Raw genomic sequence first — 13,516 nt, forward strand, 5'->3', positions numbered from 1 at the left:
TTGAAGTTCCGGTACTTTACCAATGCAGCTTCGACAGCTTACAATTACAATACCGATTGCTGCTTGGCCCCCGCATGTCCTGACTTTGCCCCGCACCCTTTGAGGCAGTTGCCCTTTCTGTACTTGCCCGAGCCCATCTAACCTAAAAAAACCGCCCAGTCCACGCCATACAACCCCTGCTACCCGTGTAGCCGTTTGCTGCGTTTAGTGGACTCCTGACCTATCCAGTGGAACCCGCAACCCCACCACCCTATGGCGCAAGTCGAGAAATCTGCAGCCCACACGGTCGCAGAACCGTCTCAGCCTCTGATTCAGACCCTCCACTCGGCTCTGTACCAAAGGTCCGCAGTCAGTCCTGTCGACGATGCTGCAGATGGTGAGCTCTGCTTTCATCCCGCTAGCGAGACTGGCAGTCTTCACCAAATCAGATAGCCGCCGGAAGCCAGAGAGGATTTCCTCCGATCCATAGCGGCACACATCATTGGTGCCGACATGAGCGATCACCTGCAGATGGGTGCACCCTGTACCCTTCATGGCATCCGGCAGGACCCTTTCCACATCCGGAATGACTCTCCCCGATATGCACGCGGAGTGCACATTGGTTTTCTTCCCCTCTCTTGCTGCCACATCCCTAAGGGGCCCCATTACGCGCCTGACGTTGGAGCTCCCAACTACCAGTAAGCCCACCCTCTGCGACTGCCCGGATCTTGCAGACTGAGGGGCAACCTCTGGAACAGGACAAGCAGCCATTTCCGGCCGAAGATTGGTATCAGCTGGAGACAGAGCCTGAAACCGGTTCATCAGACAAACTGGAGAGGCCTTCCGTTCAGCCCTCCGGAATGTCTTTCGCCCCCTGCCACACCTCGAGACGACCTCCCACTCTACCACAGGTGAGGGATCAGCCTCAATGTGGGCAGTATCCCGGGCAGCCACTGTCGTAGTCCGATCGGGGGATGCGTGGGATAAGTTGGCCGTCCCCGACAAATCCCCATCCGGACCCCCACAGTGATGCCCATTGGCAACAGCCTCAAGCTGTGTGATCGAAGCCAACATTGCCTGAAGCTGGGAGCGAAGGGATGCCAACTCAGCCTGCATCCGAACACAGCAGTTTCAGTCCCTATCCATGCTAAAAACTGTTGTGCAAAGAACGTCTGAATTAATCTACAGGGAGCACAAACAAATCGACACAAAATTTAAACGGTTATTAAAATACAAGATTGCCTAGTAAATGTAGTAATGCTGCTACTTGCGCACTGCGACGCACTGCTCGGCGGCGGAAGGAGACTACGCGACTTTAAACTATTCAGGTACTAAAACGCGATGCTACAACTCTCAAATACTATAATAGGCCCGAAATTTATGAATTAAACAATGCAAGTACCAAAAACATGCAAAGAAATTAAGAATTAAACTATGTAACAAATGAGTGAGCTAGGAGTATACGACTTTCTGCTGGCAGCTGCTTATCCAACGGCGGCAGGGAGCACATTGGCTGTGACCAACCGACACTGGCCGTTCAAAACAAAAACAGAAGACACACGACAACGCGAATTTACACTATTCAGGCACTAAAACGCGATGCTACAACTCTCAAATACTATAATACGCCCGAAATTTGTGAATTAAACAATGCAAGTACCAAAAACACGCAAAGAAATTAAGAATTAAACTATGTAACAAATGAGTGAGCTAGGAGTATACGACTTTCTGCTGGCAGCTGCTTATCCAACGGCGGCAGGGAGCACCCTTGCCTTGAATAAGAACATAACACAGAGGAGGCAAAAGTCATGGGATAGCGCACATAGAGATACCAGCAGTATCGCATACACAACATATAAAAAGGTAATGCATTGGTGTACTTGTCATTTGTACTCAAGTAACTCATTCAAAAAAGATTCTGGCGTGATTATGATCAGACGACGGGAATTAACAGACTTTGAATGCGGAATGGTAGTTGGAGCTAGACGCATGGGACATTCGATCTTGTAAATTCTTACGGAAATCATTATTCCAAGATCCACAGAATCAACAGTGTGCTGAGAATACCAAATGTCGGGCATTACCTCTCACTACAGACAACGCAGTGGCCGACGGCCTTCACTTAACCGCCAAGTGCAGAGGCGTTAGTGCTAACAGACAAGCAACACTGTGGGAAACAACCATAGAAATCAGTGTGCGACGTACGACGAACGTACCCGTTAGGACAGTGTGGCGGAATTTGGCGTTAATGTGCTACGGCAGCAGATGAGCTACGAGAGTGCCTTTTCTAATAGCACGACGTCGCCTCTAGCGCCTCTCCTGGGCTTGTGACTGTATTGGTTGGACCCTAGGCGAATGGAAAGCCGTGACCTGGTCGGATGGGTACCGATTTCAGTTAATCCCACAAAGCCATGGATCCAGATTGTCAACAGGTCACTGTGCAAGCTGATGGTGGCTCCATAATGGTGCGGGCTGTGTTCACATGGAATGGACTGGGTTCAGCTTATGTTCGCCTACTTGGAGACCACTTGTAGCCATTCATGGACTTCACGTTCCCAAACAACTATGGAATTTTTGTAGGCGGCAGTGCATCATGTCACCTGACCACAGCTGTTCGCGATCCGTTTGAAAGACATTATTGACATTTCGAGCAATTGATTTGGCCACCCAAATCGCCCAACATGATTCCCATCGAACATTTATGGGGCATATTCGAGAAGTCAGATCGTGCACAAAATCCTGCGCTGGCAACACTTTCGCGCTTATGGACGGCTGTAGAGGGAGCATGACTCAATATTTCTGCAGGGGACACCCAACGACTTGTGGCGTCCATGCCACGTCGAGTTGCTACATTACGCAGCGCAAAAATAGGCCCAACACGATGTCTGGAGGTATACCATTACTTTTGTGGCCTCAGTGTATATTGTGCTTTATCACGTACATACGCCATCTGAACTCTGTCTTGCTGCCAATGCTTACCCTGGAACATCAGCACCTGTAGACTGTCATTCTATGGTTTACACTGCAGTCGGATTTTATTGGACTTAGAGAGAACTGGTCAACTACTGAGCTAAAAATCCTTCTAGTGCTCTGGGTTTTTAAAAAATTCCATTACTACCTTTCAAGGTATCATATTAAAATTATAAGGATAATCAAGCTAAGAGCTTTCCATTGAGTTGCAAACTTTATCATGCTCAATTAGCCTGATGGTCAGTAACTGTGCAAGAGTATGACCTTGAAATTATTCAAGCTAAATCCGAGAACAGTTTTGTGGGAGGCACACTGCCTTGCTTACCTAAAGTTTACAAAATGTACTAGATTGCACTGAGCAATTTTCAGAACGTCTAGTATTACAAGAGTACAACCATAGCGTGCACGAAAAGAAATGCTGCCCAGTTAATCTGGTAGCAGTGAGCTTTCTGCCTTTAGAAAACATGCATTGATTACCCCAAAAAAACAAACCCACGAAACAAAAGATAACGTGTAATTAAATTGATTACAGGCAAAAAACTTGCCTTACAACTATCATTAACCTTCTTTAAGTAAACACTTGCGAAAGTCGGAATCCAGGTGAAAAGGGCTGCATCTTTAAATACTTAAGAGACAATTCCAGTGAGTGGACGTCATGAAAGAACTGCCTTTAGAAGTCTAAACCACTAATAAGCCACAATAATTTGTAACCTCGGCTCAGCATACTTTAACTATGGGCGGCCGGCCGGAGTGGCCGTGCAGTTCTGGGCGCTGCAGTCTGGAACCGAGCGAACGCTACGGTCGCAGGTTCGAATCCTGCCTCGGGCATGGATGTCTGTGATGTCCTTAGGTTAGTTAGGTTTAATTAGTTCTAAGTTCTAGGCGACTGATGACCTCAGAAGTTAAGTCGCATAGTGCTCAGAGCCATTTGAACCATTTTGAACTATGGGCGAGGACAATGGCGGCAACGTCATTTAGCATAACGGCTCACAATCACAGGTCACTGATAATCAGTTAGCAGACTGTCAAGAAATTCGGAGCATAATGTAACGAGAATGCTCACGATTTCCACGGCTGGGTTGTTTTGAAGGAGGAGACCTCACAGGCAGGTCATCGGTCTCATCGGATTAGGAAAGGACGGGGAAGGAAGTCGGTCGTCCCCTTTCGGAGGAACCATCCCGGCATTTACCTGGAGCGCTTTAGGGAAATCACGGAAGACCTAAATCAGGATGGATGGACGCGGGAGTGAACTGTCGTCCTCCCGAGGGAGAGTTCAGTGTGTTAATCACTGCGCCATCTTGCTCGGTAAAACAGAAGACCATAAGTGTTAGCGCACCCGGAGTTGAACAACAAGGAACAGGCACTCATATACACTGGTGAGCCGAAACATTATGAACACCGCCCACCAAGGTTGAAAGCGTCCTGGTGATGTTGCGGGTACGTGGCGCGATAGGGGAAGAATGTAAGCGGAAGAGGGACGAAGGGGCGGTCATTACAGCGAAGATACGGGCCGCAAACGCAGAAACCCTATGATAGAAGTGGTTTTCAACAAAGGCCACATTGTTGTGGCGCTGCGACTGGAAAAGAGACTCTCTGAATCGACGAAGCTCGTCGGCTGTTTGCTTACTATTGTCGTGAGCACATATGGAAAGTGGTTCGAGGGTGGTGAAATAATGGATAGGCCGTATGATATTGAACGGCCATGTCTCATCGCAAAACGTAGGGGTCAGAGGATCTCCCACAGTAAAATCCAGGACAGGCAGCGATCTGTGGCACATCTGACGACAGAGTACAATGCTGGTGCAGGTGCAAGTGTTTCGGGCCACACCCTTCAAAAGCCTTTGTTGAACGTGGAGCTCCAGATCACATGACCCCTATGTTTTCCTGTGTTGATCCAACGACATCCTCATTTATGACTGCTTTGGGCACAGCATCACTGAGTTTTCAGTAGAAACCCATCGGGTGTCGAATGAATCACATTTCTTGTTAATCCAGGTCGACGCTTGGGTCCCTACACGCCGTCATGTAGGCGATTGGCTGCACGAACCATGCACCGCGCCACAGATGCAGGCCACCGAAAGCAGAATTATGCTGTGGGTTACATTGAGTTGGGGTTCCATGGGATCTGCGGTGGTAATCGAAGGCATCATTGTTGTAACAGCGACCGGAACGGTCTCAGGGTGGCCATGAACGAAAGCGCGGCGGGACTGAACGGGAGCGGCCCGCGAACAAGACAGACGAACGGTAAGGATAGACACGCACGACAGACGACCGGGCAAGACACCACGAACAACAACACACATGAAGCAACAGGGTCACAAGCGAAAATCTCATGGAATCAACAATGTCCACTAGTACACGGAAATAAGCAAAGTAAATACGATGTTTGTAAGCGAGATATCGAGAGACTCACTCGAATATGAGACTGCCTCGCTGAATTTTTTTCCCATTATTGAATTTCAATTCCCCCCGAAGGGGGCGGGCTGGCAGCAGCTTAGTACGCTGCTCTACAGCCTACAGACTTTTTTAAAAACGTAAGAAGAAAAGAAACAAGAAAAACAGGCGATAAAACGGTGACAGTGCAAAATGGCGGAAAATTGCGGAAAGTTAAATCAGAAAGCAAAGGGGTTGGTAATGTTAATAAAATACACAGGAATCAGACAAGTAACATAGTAGACACAAAATTAAAAAACATGGCGACAGTCTGGTATCTGTTCGCAAGAGATAAAAAATCACACCTAGCGCCAGCATGATGGCCGTTCGCAACACTTCCCAAAAGACACACAACACGGAACACTCACTGTAAAACACTGCACGAAAATGTCGGCACAAAGAGGACACTCCCTAGCCAAGGGCAGATGGGGGGGGGGGGGGGACGACTCGCTGAATGAGAGGCAGGCGCTTAAATACATGATAGGGTACGTCGCTATTGGCTGCTCGGACCACGTGCTCCACAGTGGCGCCCTCACTTTATGCGTGGGCCAGCTTAGGGTGAGATGGGTGCAGAGACCTCTAGTGGTAATCGAGGTCCATGCTGTCTGGCGCGGATTCGAAACCCGCGGCGCTCGGCACTAGAATCATGACAACGGTGAACTATGTAACATCATTGTCGACCACCTGCAACGGTTCGTGTTTGATGTCTCCACCTAGGGGCGTGACATCTTCCAGCAGGACAACTGTCCGTGTTGAAAAGTGAGAATCATGCTACATTGGTTTGAGGAGCATTGTAGTGAACTCATATTGATGGCCAGCATACATTGGAACATACATTGGGGGCCAGCTGTGTGCCCAGAAACCACCATCCCGGAATTTGCGAGAATTGCTTGGTCTGGGCATAGACATGTAGTGCCACATACTACTGGAATCCTGTCAAGGACTTTTAGAATACATGACAAGGAGAATCTCTGTTGTACTGCGTTAGAATAGTGGAGCAGTAAGCAATTAAATAGGTGGTCATAATGTTTTGACTCATCAGTGTACACACACTTGTTCGGTTGTGCCCAGACACAACACCGTCACCGACAATCCTCGTGTGTTCCTCCAACATGTCTTCCCCATACCATGACCAGCAAACTGCCCTTTTCTGCCCACAGACCTCATGTGGCGTCCATCTACTGGCGTCCACATCTGCAGCACTCTCCCCATCCAGTGCATGCGCTGGCACATTAATTTTCTCACTCACGTGCAAGGTGCGTTCTGTCATGGGACCCAGAACTCATCACTGCTTAAAGACAGACTCTGAGTGCTAGTGTCGATACAAAGGTATCAAAAACGTTCAAAGAAAATGACGACAGCCAGGCGTACTGGTCTTACCAGCATTTACAAGGTTTTCCTGAAAATGAGGAGAAACTTCAAAGACTAGGGAATAGCTGAATGATTGCTTCCTGAAGTTTGGGATCTCCAAACGAGACGTGTGAGAAAATCGTTGATGGTTGGACGCCTTTGTTGGGTCCTCTGAACTGCATACAGTTCGCTTGCCTGACAGGTGGTCGACATAGGTCTCTCGAAGGCTGCCCTGGTGGTCATTGGCCTGTGGGCCCCAACGCGGCCCAGCAGGCTCTACTGGGTCTACACGCGGTGGTCGCTGCTCCAGCTGGTGGTCACCATCGTGGGGCAGGTGGCCGGCCTGCAGGGACACTGGGACAACCTGCCTGTCGTCTCCACCTCACTGTGCTTCGTGCTCACCATCACCTGCACCTTCATCAAGGTATAACTCTAACTTGTTCTGCAACAAGTCAGACTGCCGACCAAGTTTATTTTCTACCTGAGGCAATGCACCATATATACCGTGTGTTTCCGCAAGAGCGTGCAAAAACTGTAACAGGATTAAACAATTTGAGGTAGGGAACCTGGGGCTGGTGAAGCCAGCTTAAGGAGATATGGAAGGAAACTTGTCTACCGCTTTGTCTATCATTACCGTTTTCCAGCTTATTTACAACTAACATATGCACAAGTTTACATCTAGTGTGCTGTTTATTTAAATGTACATTCTTTATTTCTTGCAAGGGAACGTGGAGGACGAGCGTGATTTCTACACTACTGGCCATTAAAATTGCTACACCACGAAGATGACGTGCTACAGACGCGAAATTTAACCGACAGGAGGAAGATGCTGTGATATGCAAATGATTAGCTTTTCAGAGCATTCAGACAAGGTTGGCGCCGGTGGCAACACCTACAACGTGCTGACATAAGGAAAGTTTCCTGCCGATTTCTCATACACAAACAGCAGTTGACCGGCGTTGCCTGGTGAAACGTTGTTTGAAGCCTCGTGTAAAGAGGATAAATGCGTACCATCACGTTTCCGACTTTGATAAAGGTCGGATTGTAGCCTATCGCGGATGCAGTTTATCGTATCGCGACATTGCTGTTCGCGTTGGTCGAGATTAATGACTGTTAGCAGAATATGGAATCGGTGGGTTCAGGAGGGTAATATGGAACGCCGTGCTAGATCCCAACGGCCTCTTATCACTAGCAGTCGAGATGACAGGGGTCTTATCCGCATTGCTGTAACGGATCGTGCAGCCACGTCTCTGAGCCACGTCTCTGAGTCAACAGATGGGGACATTTGCAAGACAACAACCATCTGCACGAACAGTTCGACGACGTTTGCAGCAGCATGGACTATCAGGTCGGAGATCGTGGCTGCGGTTACCCTTGACGCTGCATCACAGACAGGAGCACCTCCGATGGTGTATTCAACGACGAACCTGGGTGCACGAATGGCAAAACGTCTTTTTTTTCGGATGAATCCAGGTTCTGTTTACAGCATCATGATGGTCGCATCCGTGTTTGGCGACATCGCGGTGAACGCATATTGAAAGCGCGTATTCATCATCGCCATACTGGCGTATCACCCGGTGTGATGGTATGGGGTGTCATTGGGTACACTTCTCGGTCACCTGTTGTTTGCATTGACGGCACTTTGAACAGTGGGCGTTACATTTCAGATGTGTTACGACCCGTGGCTCTACCCTTCATTCGATCCCTGCGAAACCCTACATTTCAGCAGGATAATGCACGACCGCATGTTGCAGGTCCTGTACGGGCCTTTCTGGATACAGAAAATGTTCGTCTGGTGCCCTGGCCAGCGCATTCTCCAGATCTCTCACCAATTGAAAACGTATGGTCAATGGTGGCCGAGCAACTGGCTCGTCACAATACGCCAGTCACTACTCTTGATGAACTGTGGTATCGTGTTGAATCTGCATGGGCAGCTGTACCTGTACACGCCATCCAAGCTCTGTTTGACTCAATGCCCAGGCGTATCAAGGCCGTTATTACGTCCAGAGGTTGTTTTCTGGGTACTGATTTCTCAGGATCTATGCACCCAAATTGCGTGAGAATGTAATCACATGTCAGTTCTAGTATAATGTATTTGTCCAATGAATGCCCGTTTATCATCTGCATTTCTTCTTGGTGTAGCAATTTTAATGGCCAGTAGTGTAGAAAGTCATGATACAGGTTTTGTTTATTTTACTTGTTCGTGTAAAGAGTAGAAACCTGACGGCTGTTAGCGATAAGAAGGAGCACCTCTTCAGTGTGGGTGTCCACAACCATCTCAGAGCTGTATTTCCTGGTCGCTCTATTGGAAGGGGAGGTCTCGTTCCATGGCCTGCGAGGTCACTTGGCATAAATACCGCTGATTATTTGCTATGGGGATGTCTAAAGTCACTTTCTTACCAGACCCCAGTCGACACAGAGATTGAATTAGTTGCCAGAAATGTAGCTGCCTGTGATGTGATTCGAAACATACCAGGTATATTTTTGCATTAAGGTTGATGGCCGTCAGTTTCACCACATTTTATAAGATCCAGTTCATATTGTATTGTGTCAATGATGGTATTTGCAGTTAACTGTAACTAATATAAATTAAAATGTGCCCCGTAATGTGATGTTATTCCTATTATCTCTATGATGGCTTCTCCGACCCAGGTTCCCTGCTTCTAATTGTTCAGTGGAGCATCCTCTACGTCCTGTTATATTTTTGTACGCTCTTAAGGAACCCTCTTTTTATATAAAGAGGATACGCCATTAGCAAAAACCTCTTACTTGTTTACTCAAAATCTTAAAACTCCGGAAGTTCTTCACCAATCTCTTCGAAATTTTGAAACAATTGCACTCGGGTACACACATGTTCTTATATAGCTATTTTTTAGATATGTACTATAAAAATAAGTATTTATTATGTAAAGGTGAAAGGTTTTTGACCAATTTACTTTAGATTTTTACACGTTACTGTAAGAAACGTTTGGACATGTGTAGGTTAGATCTTAAAAATATAACAGTGAAGCCTTGAAAAGAGACAGGAAAGTTGTGTTTATGGCTTATCGCATGGCTTATCGAATTAGGATTAGAACAATACTACAGAATATGAATCTGCAATAACAATAAACAAGGCTCAAGATGAGAGAGAGGGGTCATGAGGAGATGCACACAGGGGCGGGAGGAAATAGGCATAGAAAGCGGAAAGGGGAGGATGATGAGGATGATATTAGTGTTTAACGTCGCGTCGACAACGAGGTCATTAGAGACGGAGCGCAAGCTCGGGTGAGGGAAGGATGGGGAAGGAAATCGGCCGTGCCCTTTCAAAAGAACCAACCCGGCATTTGCCTGAAGCGATTTAGGGAAATCACGGAAAACCTAAATCAGGATGGCCGGAGACGGGATTGAACCGTCGTCCTCCCGAATGCGAGTCCAGTGTGCTAACCACTGCGCCACCTCGCTCGGTAGTGCGGAAAGGGGGAGATGGCAGAGAGGAGAGGAGATGAAGAAAGAGAGGGAGGGGAGGATGGATATAGAAACGGGAGAACAGGTGATGGACAGAGAGAGAGAGAGGAGAGAGATAGGGCAGAAGGAGATAGAGAGAGAGGGGGAGGAGGGAATGCTTTCAGAAGGGGGAGGAGAAGACGGACGGAGAGAGGGGGAGGAGGAGATAATGGACAGAGAAAGAAAGAGAGGGAAGGAGGAGGAGAGCGACAAAGAGAAGAACAGGAGGAGGAGATGGGCAGAGGCAGGAGGGAGAGGGAGATTATGATCTATATTCAGTTACCGTACATATGAGAAACGTGTGCTTTCCTTTTTCTTTCTTTTCCATTTTATCAGACTCAGCCACAGCAACGCTTGGCTGGGATCAGCTAGTCATCAGTTAGTGGCTTCAAATGGATATGGCAAATTTGAAGAAACTTATGGATTCTTTTGCTCACCGAACTGAAGCAATTATCAGAGCTAGTGGGTGTGTTACACTGTAGTAGCTTGATGTAAACTGGCGGTGATAATTTTTTTTTGTCCAGAGTGCTTGTAGTCTAAGAGTATAAAAGGGAGAAGTAACACGCATGTGGGTGGCCAGCAATTTAATTGTTCCGACGTTTCACAGGCGGTCATCTTCGTGACACAGCGGCCTCGTGTGGACGCTCTGATGGCGCACCTGGAGTACAACCTGGCCACGTTTTGCTCGTTCATGCCGCGCGTCAAGGAGGCCACCTTGCGCGGCTGCAGGCTGCGCGTGCTGTTCATGTTCACCTCGTTCATGGGCATCGGTGGCATCACGCTGCTCTCCTTCTACACGGGGCCCATCGTGCAGAACTTCAAGGATGCCAAGCTTCTCGCCGATGGGGCAAGTAAGTCTCTACCCCTTGAGGGAAAAAGCGCTGCTTGATAACCAATTTGGGACAGTTTCTCTCATCCAGCGCTGCCTTACAGCTTCACAGGATGTCCCAGTAGGAATAGTCAGTATTTACGGATATGACAGGAACGATCATTCGGAGCTAAAGGGTCGAGTAAACAAGGGCTCCAAAATGTATACTTCAACAACTATGAGCATTTCCTCATTCTCGACACGGTGAAACATATCGCGTCTTCCTTATTTTTGGAGGAGGCAGTATGGAGCAGCACAAGAAAAAATTGCCTAGTAAAACTGGGCTCTAAAATGCATACCATAACTGTTATACCGGCCGGAGTGGCCGAGTGGTTCTAGGCGCTACAGTCCGGAACCACGCGACCGCTACGGTCGCAGGTTCGAATTCTGCCTAGGGCATAGATGTGTGCGATGTCCTTAGGTTAGTTAGGTTTAAGTAGTTCTACGTTCTAGGGGACTGGTGACCTCAGAAGTTGAGTCCCATAGTGCTCAGATCCATTTGAACCATAAGTGCTATAAGAAGTTGTTCAGAGGAAGAGAGAGACTGTGATTTCCCTAAATCGCTTCAGGCAAATACCAGGATCGTTCCTTTGAAAGGGCACGGCCGAATTCCTTCCTCATCCTTCCCTTATCCGATAGGACCGATGACCTCGCTGTTTGGTCCCCTCCCCAAATCAAACAACCAAGGAAGAGATACACTGTGCGATCAAAAGTACCCAGACACAACCAAAGACATATGTTTTTCACATTAGGTGCAGTTTGCTGCCACCTACTGCCACGTACTCCATATCAGCGACCTCAGTAGTCATTAGACACCGTGAGAGAGCAGAATGGGGCACTCCGCGGAACTCACAGACTTTGAACGTGGTCAGGTGATTGAGGGTCACTTGTGTCATACGTCTGTACGCGAGATTTCTACACTCCTAAACATCCCTAGGTCCACTGTTTCCGATGTGATAGTGAAGAGTAAACGTGAAGGGACACGTAACGCACAAAAGCCTACAGGCTGGCCTCGTCTGTTGACTGACAGACACCGCTGACAGTTGAAAAGGGTCGTAATGTGTAATACGCAGACATCTATCCATACAATCACACAGGAATTCCAAACTGCATCAGGATCCACTGCAAGTACTGTGACAGCTAGGCGGGAGGTGAGAGAACTTGGATTTCATGGTCGAACGGCTACTCATAAGCCACACGTCGCGCCGGTAAATGCCAAACGGCGCCTCGCTTCGTGTAAGGAGCATAAACATTGGACGACTGAACAGTGGAAAAATGTTGTGTGGAGTGACGAATCACGGTACACAATGTGGCGATCCGATGGCAGGGTGTGGGTATGGCGAATGCCCGGTGAACGTCATCTGCCAGCGTGTGTAGTGCCAACAGTAAAATTCGGAGGCGGTGGTGTTATGGTGTGGACGTGTTTTTCATGGAGGAGGCTTGCACCCCTTGTTGTTTTGCGTGGCACTATCACAGCACAGGGCTACACTGATGTTTTAAGCACTTTTTTGCTTCCCACTGTTGAAGAGCATTTCGGGGATGGCAATTGCATATTTTAACACGATCGAGCACCTGTTCATAATGCACGGAATTTGGCGGACTGATCACACGACAATAACTGACACAGAGTCTGTAACCTCCCCCTAACTTATCGACCTTAATGACAGTGAAACATTAAACCGCGTGTACCTAATGGCAATTTGGGAAAAGCAATCGTCACCGAAGTTAATCTGTCGGTAAAGAGGGAGGAAAAGGTTACATCTAAATGAAAGTAAAAATGCAAATGATATTGGTGGAAATTAATTTTGAAAAAGGGTAAAGTTAATAAAGAAAATTAATGTGCAGTCGTTATGTTAACAATTAATTGGCGTTAATTACATATTTGAGATTCGGGGAAAATTGCGGTCGCCAGTCCTATGGACGACTACTAAAATAACTGAAAATGAAAGATTAATGCACATATAATTAGCACTAAAAGCGTGGCAACTGAAGGTTGACACGTGTAGTGTGAAAACTGAATGTTTGTCAGAAGTAATAAATTTCGCTACACTCTGACTTAATTTAGCAAAAGAATTAATAAAACCGGAAAATTGAAAAGTTAATTTAGTGACTAAAATTAATAGTGAACTTTGTTTCTGAAGCACTACGAAATTCAATAAAATAAGGCTAGTCTTGGGCTACCTCAACAATCATTTCAAAAGCTACTTGAATCTACGCAATTTAGAAATAAAGGATCTAACTTTGAACTTGAATTAAATGTTTCTGAACAATTAACAATAGTAAAATTTAGTATGTACCAAGCTGAGCTGCAGTCACAGGTAAGCTAAAGTATGGTAACAAAACTCGCACTCTTAATTTGTGCTTGTGTAATCTAAATATTGTAGCCAGCTATGAATACTTTAACTGAACTTTGAAATTAAAGCAGTGAAA

General features: G+C 47.1%; 1 protein-coding gene across 1 annotated transcript in view; it reads left to right on the forward strand.

The window, feature by feature from the left end:
* The window catches only part of LOC126419453 (odorant receptor Or2-like), a 113,776-nt gene that overhangs the window by 20,740 nt on the left and 79,520 nt on the right, over nucleotides 1–13,516 (forward strand). The window contains exons 2-3 of the mRNA XM_050086641.1: nucleotides 6,935–7,156; nucleotides 10,826–11,069. Of these exons, the coding sequence (XP_049942598.1) occupies nucleotides 6,935–7,156; nucleotides 10,826–11,069 (466 nt within the window). The remainder of the gene's footprint in view (nucleotides 1–6,934; nucleotides 7,157–10,825; nucleotides 11,070–13,516) is intronic.

Source organism: Schistocerca serialis, chromosome 9, assembly GCF_023864345.2.
Source record: "Schistocerca serialis cubense isolate TAMUIC-IGC-003099 chromosome 9, iqSchSeri2.2, whole genome shotgun sequence".
Taxonomy (NCBI): domain Eukaryota; kingdom Metazoa; phylum Arthropoda; class Insecta; order Orthoptera; family Acrididae; genus Schistocerca; species Schistocerca serialis.